General features: G+C 38.6%; 1 protein-coding gene across 4 annotated transcripts in view; it reads left to right on the forward strand.

The window, feature by feature from the left end:
• The window catches only part of LOC139114149 (PDZ and LIM domain protein 7-like), a 30517-nt gene extending 22573 nt beyond the window's left edge, over positions 1-7944 (forward strand). For all 4 annotated transcript variants that reach the window (XM_070675699.1, XM_070675700.1, XM_070675702.1 and 1 more), the window contains 7 exons: positions 28-104; positions 1236-1380; positions 1930-2019; positions 3932-4070; positions 4658-4775; positions 5052-5179; positions 6468-7944. In XM_070675699.1, coding sequence (XP_070531800.1) covers positions 1280-1380; positions 1930-2019; positions 3932-4070; positions 4658-4775; positions 5052-5179; positions 6468-6542 — 651 coding nt within the window. In that variant the 5' untranslated portion in view covers positions 28-104; positions 1236-1279 and the 3' untranslated portion in view covers positions 6543-7944. The remainder of the gene's footprint in view (positions 1-27; positions 105-1235; positions 1381-1929; positions 2020-3931; positions 4071-4657; positions 4776-5051; positions 5180-6467) is intronic.

The following is a 7944-nucleotide window of genomic DNA, read 5'->3' on the forward strand; positions in this document are numbered from 1 at the left end:
TCTGTTTTATTTTTTTTTCATTTTTAGCCAACAAGCGACTGAAAACTGGTACAGTGAAATAAGAGATTATGATTTTAATAACCCCGGGTTCAAATCAGGAATAGGTAAGATGTACGCAATTATCACTGCTTTTCCCCATCAACCTGAAAGAGCTTGATTATATAATTCTCTTTGAATATTTGCTGACCTTGTGATTCGATGATTGTTGGCGACAAGATTATGATGATGAGGCCCCATTGACACACGGAGTATCATCAATGTTTTGCCATACTGGACAATGTACACCAAGCACGTGTGCAAAAGTGTACATTTTTGACGGGTTACTGCCCCCACCCCCTAGCGCCAAGCACGTTCTGTTGAATGGCTTCAGTGGAGTTATGGCGTTCTGACAACATATGTTGTTCGTAGAATTTTACCTGGTTCGGTCCACACTTTCATATAAGTCCGTGGTTTTTCTTACTGCCCGGTTGGGTGTTACGTCATAATTAATTTGCCCATGGAGGTGTTGCGTGTCACCACTCAAAGCTTATCTCCTGATGCAATGTGTGTACATAATTGATAATCCAGCAGAGTGGTGCGTGATTTCCTCTTACAATGCAAAATTGACATAAAATAATAATGCATGCTCTTTAACCCTGACAGCTTGAGGAAAAACTGACAATAACATCATAAAAACGCCACAGTGAAACCGCCATAAAATGTCCAATATTTCAATATTGACTTTCATGACCGAAGCTTGCACTGCTATATCTAAAACTTGTCTAACAAGGAAAACCGCCATTGCTTTTCTTTTATCGAATTTAAAGGTATACAGTCACCCGTAATCTAAATATGCCCATATACGGTCAAAGGGGCGTTCCTTGGTATTCAAAATGCCCACGTGAGGGCGCTATTTTTAAAAAGCAGCCACCCGCTAAAAATCTGTGATTGGTTAGAAATTCCATGGTAACGGTGGCAAAATTGGAACAGGTAACAGTATACCTTTAAAGGCGAAACTGAAAAACGACTCTCCTTCAATTTTTGCATGAACATTTTTTTTTAATTACGGAATAATTGTTATCTTTTGTCTGTCATTTTTTTCTCTTCGCGGAAACAACAGTGACAATGCAACTATAGTTACGCACACCTATTAACACACTTCCAAAATTGTTAGTAATCTGCACCAACTGCGAGTGCTCGGTCTAATCTCTGCATACTCAGTAACACGCGTGCATTTGTTTGTTTGTCTCAACAAGGTCACTTTACTCAGGTTGTCTGGAAGAGCACAACAGAGTTTGGTATGGGTAAAGCGAAGAGTAAAGATGGACGAATTTTTATAGTCGCTAATTATTCTCCGCCTGGCAACATGCTTCGCGACTTCGCTGCCAATGTCCTTAAAGGGTAAGTCGGTTAAGCCTCGAAAATGAGAGACTTAACCTTTTTGTCAAACTTCAACTTCAAACCAATCTCTTTCGAAATTATAAGAATGAAAATCAGGGTTCACCCTACAAAATTTGATACGAGACAAACAAATTGCCAATATACCGATATTTGAAATTCAAAATGGCTGCCATCCTTGTGTTAACTCTACGGAGAAAAATACAATTTTCGATTTTCGCAAAAATAAGTCGGTGAAAACTTTATTTTGCTCTTTGAACTTCAAAATGAGTCCCCCATCACTTGACTAAAAATATTGTAAAAGTTTGAGAGTCCGAATATCTGTCCTGAAGGTGCATTCTGCATTTTAATGTCATACACACTTGTAGAAAGTTTTTATGGTCAAAATCTGCGGAAAGTTCTTAGAACGTTTGGCTACATCGCTTCCTCTGATCTTCAGTGTGAATTTATTCGGTTGATGGTGTGCAATTTTCGGATCCTATAAAATTCATGGCCAGACAACTCACTGAGGATTCAATTCCCAGTCCCATCTCACATTATTCGTACTTTCAGGTCTGCCAACCCTGCTGATGTCCAACCAGCGAGTGCCGGCGGCGGCGGCGGCGGAGGAGGTGGCAGTCAGCCAAGCGAGGGAAAGAAAACGTAAGCAAAATGTGTCAAATCTGTCTTCAGGAACTTTGTGGTCCAAGAGTTCGTCTTTGGGTTCGACTTTTGGGTGACGACGTTTTGGAAAAAATTATATATTTTGTACTGATAGATTGAAACTTACATATACTCATAAGTTCATTTAATCTATGGTTAGGTCAAATCACCCTACTTCCTGCGTGTAATTAATTCAAATTGTAATGTACAGGTGTTCTATATATATAATGTTTTACAACTGAATAATTTCATTTGGTGCGCCCTAAATCGCTAGGCGCGCGAAAAGCAGCACGATAAGCTGACCTTCTTTATTTACAAAAAAAAATTGCAGTAAAATTTTATAGTTTGGTGAAGCTTTTATGTATGCGCCGCTATAGCTGTTATGATATACTGCATCGAAAATGACAGTTAAAATTAGATTTGATTTAGGTCAAATAAAAACTATGTGTTTTCGGTTACCAGAACTTCCCCATTAAAATCCCTCTGAACAGAATTTTTGCACATCCTTGGAAGGTATGCCAACGTAAAGACACATAATGTTTTTTGGCCTTATCACTCACACACAGATGGAACACTTGGGGAGACAAGTCCGCTTTGATAAAGTTCAATGTGTTTAACTCGTGGATATGAAGGAAGGGAGGTTGCAATTTGATCTCGTGAAACACAAACATACGCAAAGTTTTAGTTCGCGGGGCCTAAAAATAGTGCGCGCTTCGAAAGAGAAAATATTAAATGTTTGCCCAGACTTTCCTCAAGGAACTGTTAAACCATCTCTAGATCTTCCATGATGGATAATCAAAATCATGGGTCACCGGGCAAACATTAGGGGTTACATAGATAAATAACAAAGGGACCGCCACACCTGGGCTATATTTGTAACTAGTACGGGTAGACTTGCTCCAAATCTGTGGTCATATCAATATCATCAAAACACAATAAATTGAAGAAATAAACTTCAGCGTGGCCGCGTTAGTGGTAGGCTGTCCCTCGGCCTGTAACTGCTGCCGAGAAAAGCCAAACGACGGACGGGGGAGGGGTAGGGGTGAGGGGCGGGAGGGCAGTCTACTCTACGGGCAAAAGTTAAAATTTTCAAGCGTCACAGAAACAAGACGGTGAACACGTCATATACTCAATAGAATTCAATATCAGTCAACACGAGAAGAAAGTCAGAAAAGTCACGGTGTTGTAAAATCTCGAGAGTGAAAAACCTGCCCCCGGTGTGCATCACATATTAAAGGGAATATCCATACAGTGATCGGAACTGCGCTCAAAGGTCGTATGGGACGCATACGGCCAATGTAAACACTGTATCCAAGGTGTAATGGTGTCAGATAAAAGTTAAACATGTCTGTCATAATCTACATCGTATAATTTAAACGTTGCAGCTTTGATGATGAGGTGTATCTAGATATCGTGCACGAAATACATTGTTTGTAAAATTTAACAAGAAACTCGCACAAGCGCAGTTCCGATGACGGTTTCCCTTCAACACCGACTCGTACCGTACGTCCGCAGCGAAACCTTCTGGTCTGTAGTACACAGGATGGGTTATGTCGACATCGAATTAAAGCCTGCTCCATGTTTAACTCACTCATCAAAAGATTTAGTTTGCTGTGTTCAGATCTAACGGTTCGATTTCAACAAGAAAACAACACTGTAGTGAAGATGCAGTTTTCGCGTCCACCTATTCGAGTACGGAAATCTCGCGAGAGGTAGCTCCGAGACCTCAGTTTGGATTTTATACAGTAGTTTTACTTTCCAAAAGTGTTTTATTTGATGTACCTAGACTGATATTATATTCTTGGATCACAATACACAAAGTTAGATTATATAGCTTTTTCATTTTTCTCTTACAACAAGTCTACCACATTTGATATATCAACTCTTTTACAACTTCCTTTATTTCCTGCAGTGGTCCAATCAAATGTTCCGGCTGCAACAACGAGATTACCCGGTACTATGAAACCAAGGACGGAAGGTGTTTTTGCGAAAATTGCTACAAAACCAAAGAAGCGTCCAAATGCGCAGGATGTGACGACCCAGTAATCGGTGTAAGTTTAATTAATGAGAAATCAGGTCAGGATGTAATAGCTGCTCAAAAGATACCGAAGCACCTTTCCCAGGCAACCTGGACGGAGCGTTATATGCACGGCATCTAGTTTAATACCTGGTGAAAGACACGTGTACAAAAACTATGCACACAACAAGCACATGCAAGACAGACAGGTTAGCTCAAGAAATGAAGATCATGGCTCCGACTCGTCGCGAGTCAGGACTACAGTCTCTTTATCATATTGTATTAAAACTCAGCTGAAGTTTTCGAATGACTCGATTAGCCGACGTGATGAATTTGCAAGGCATGAAGATCGCCAGTTTTGCTATTCCCTCAACACAGAATAACAGCCGTGTAGCTTAAATTTATTGCAAGATTAATTGTAACAGGTGGCCTCTCGCGCTCTTCTCGTCGAAGGACAGCGCCCTCAGACGTGAGCGGCGTAAGTGACTACGTGAGTGGCGTAAGTTACTGTCAGATTTATTTGAAAGTCGCAGTTGTAAATAGCAATATAAAATAATCAGTTTGAAATCATAAAATATTGAAAGAGGAGGTAAAGATCTTTCATTTTCTTGTTATTTCCAGGAAATAATCTCCGCCATGGAGCAAAAATGGCACGCAAAGTGTTTTGTGTGCACTGAGTGCAAGAAACCATTCGACGGACCATTCGTTCCAAAGGACGGAAAGCCATATTGCAAAGCGGGTGAGTTAATTCAGTCTTACGTCATCGGCAATAATTTAGCGTCAAGCCTACAGTATATACTATGTATGTATGTATGTATGTATGTATGTATGTATGTATGTATGTATGTATGTATGTATCTATGTATCTATGTATGTATCTATGTATCTATTTATCTATGTATTATGTCTCTGTGTGAAAGCAAGCATGCATGCATGCATGCATGTATTTATATCAGTTTTTGCTCATATAATAAGCCTTAACTCTGTAAGATTGTTGATAATTTCCTTTCGTAAGATTATGAGAAGAAGTTTCTTGGAGGGAAGAAGAAGCCTGAGAAGTGTCATGGATGTAAGGAGAAGATTGAGACTCGATGGATCGAGGCGTTGGACAATCCCTGGCATCCTGGATGTTTTAAATGCGGGGTAAGTCGAAGGGAGCAGAGCTCAACATGTTGAGTTCTGCGACCGTGCCCGAAACCGTGAAAGAGTAGCACAAAACTGAGGGAGGCCGAGATAGGCTAGTATGCGCCTCAGAGATGAAAAAATTCAAACTTTTGCTCATTCCAGAATGAAACTTTCAACCTTTGTTTCACCAAATCAAGATTAAAAATCAGGGGTCACCGTGCAAAGTTTGATACTTGAAAAAACAAATTACCTAACATTTTACCGATATTTGAAATTCAAAATGGCCGCCATATTTGTGTTGACTCTATGGAGGGAAATGACGATTTTCGAAAATTAACGCTATGGAAAGAATTGTTTACGCCAAGAGTTTCAAAAGAGCCCCCACAAGCAGCAGAGCTGAAAAGTTTTGAACAAATTTCAAAGGACCCTAATATCTGTCGCCAAACCACATTCTACCGACAGAGTAAAATAATCGAGACGGTTGTACTGTACTGGCTGTCGAAATGAGTATATGGCCGTTCGTGGATGCAGGTCTGTTAACAAATATAGCTGCACGAGAGAAACAGCGGAAATTTGGAAAAATTTTGTCAAGGTCGCATGTCTGGCTGTTGTCGTAATTGATAATCGTTTCTAGTTTTCATTGTAGCATCAGCAGTCGCCTATGGAGTTGTCTTCGTCGTTTTGAATGTGCAATCGAAATTTGCGGACAAATATTTATTTTTTTGCATATTAATAAGATAATAATGACGTCATCATAGAGGCGCTTCAATGCCCTAGTATGTAGAATGCAAATTTGCTTATCTTCTGTCTTTCCGAATTACTCATCAAACAAATGAGCGTACTATTTCACACACGAAACGAATGAAAGACTATGGCTGCTTGCACGGTACTTTGTATTGTCTTTGTACATAGTCATCGACAGATCTCTACCAGCGTCTTGAAATCAACAGGTGGTTACTATATACACGCCCCCATTTTGGTCATTCGCTTACATATATTGAAGTCTCTGTTTTTCAGTTGTCTTTATCGTAATCCTGTTGACTGATATACATGAATAAAAGTTAGGTCTGTTTTTGATAATGATATGGGCTTATTATAAGCACATTCTGTCCTTATTCGGGGTTACAGTCGGTCACGATCATGTTCTCTCCCCAACTTTTGCAAAAGCGGCAACTTGGAATATGTTTTCCTTGTTCAAGCAAGTATTAGTAACGGCACGGAATTGAACACACAACTATCACATTTCTATAGTTGATCGTACTGAACATTGGTCCATTTACTTTGTCTTGTGCTGTTTCTCTTGTAGGGTTGCAAGAAACTTTTGCAAGGCGAGTCTTTCTACAAGAAAGGTGACCAGCCTTACTGCGAAGACTGCAAGTAAAACCGTCGTTGGTGGCGTCCTAAAGGCCCGGTTTGAATAGCGATCAAAGTTGTTAAAAAGGGTTATAGGTATAGCACTTTATTTGCAGCAAAGATGAGTGTTGCGAACGATATTTTTTTAATTCTTTTAAAGTCATTTGCTATTAAAGATAGTACTTTAGCGTAAGCGGGAGCAAACACTTAATTTTTTGCGTTTCTATTTACCCCTGGATTTAATTACTTGTTTTTGTACATTAATTAGGTACCTTTAAACCATAGGCCTAGAGAATTTCCCTAGAGTCTATGTTCAAACTCAACACCTGTTCAGTTTGTGCACTGAAATATATATATATATATATATATATATATATATATATATATATATATATATATATATATATATATATATATATATATATATCACGTCCTAACGCAAGAATCTTTACATTATGTATTATTCTATACGCATATAAAAGTAGTATATCTTCGCCTTCGTTTGTCTAGTCTGCACAGTGAACTTCCTGCTAAGTTTGGTTTTGTCTGGTTTTGTTTTGTTTTGTTTTCATAGAAGCACATAAATATGCATTCCTTTTATCAGTATTAAGAAATGTCAAAGGTTATCTCTGGGAAATGAATTTTAACTACATTTGTCGTCACAGACATTTAGTTTGAATGATTTTAACGTAATGCATAACATTTACAAATGCAGTATCTGAATGATTTTATGCACAAATGATGTATTTATAACATTTTACCTTACATACTTGATCAGTACATCACAGCACAATACACAGTGCGTGAGTTATTCCAGTCGTTTTTTACTGTCAACTCAAACCGAAAGGTTGTTTCTACTGGATTTTCATGGAATTTGGCAAACCTTGTCCCATGCCGTCGGTCAATAGCCTTTCCGGAAACCGTCAGTTGGTATTCCAGCAATGGGGAGTTGGTAGACCATGATTCGACACCACACCCTCTGATCTGAAGGTGCTACAATTTATGTATCTGATGCCATGTTACCGAGTGAAAAACTACTTTGTACTTGTCCTGTTCAAGGGTTTCAAATTACTTGAGACTTTATTATACAAATATACCACGACTCAGGTTGATTTTTGCTTATTATATTGAATGAAGCTGACACTTAAAGTTTTATGGAATTATATAGACTGTATATATGTTATAAGCTGAAGATGGACATGAGTGCTGGTACTACGAAATATACCACACTAACAAGTTACATCAAATCTACATAATTGCCCATATATGTAGACTTGTCCAGTTTTATGTATTTTGAAGATTGATGTCATCCGTTTACAATACATATTTTATTAATGCACAATGTACGTTTTGAATGAATGAAAGCTTTTTAATATGTCTTTGAAATATCACTAGGCTATGGACAATACAGATTAAAACTTCGTGTCAAA

The sequence above is a fragment of the Ptychodera flava genome, chromosome 16 (genome assembly GCF_041260155.1).
Source record: "Ptychodera flava strain L36383 chromosome 16, AS_Pfla_20210202, whole genome shotgun sequence".
Classification (NCBI taxonomy): Eukaryota; Metazoa; Hemichordata; class Enteropneusta; family Ptychoderidae; genus Ptychodera; species Ptychodera flava.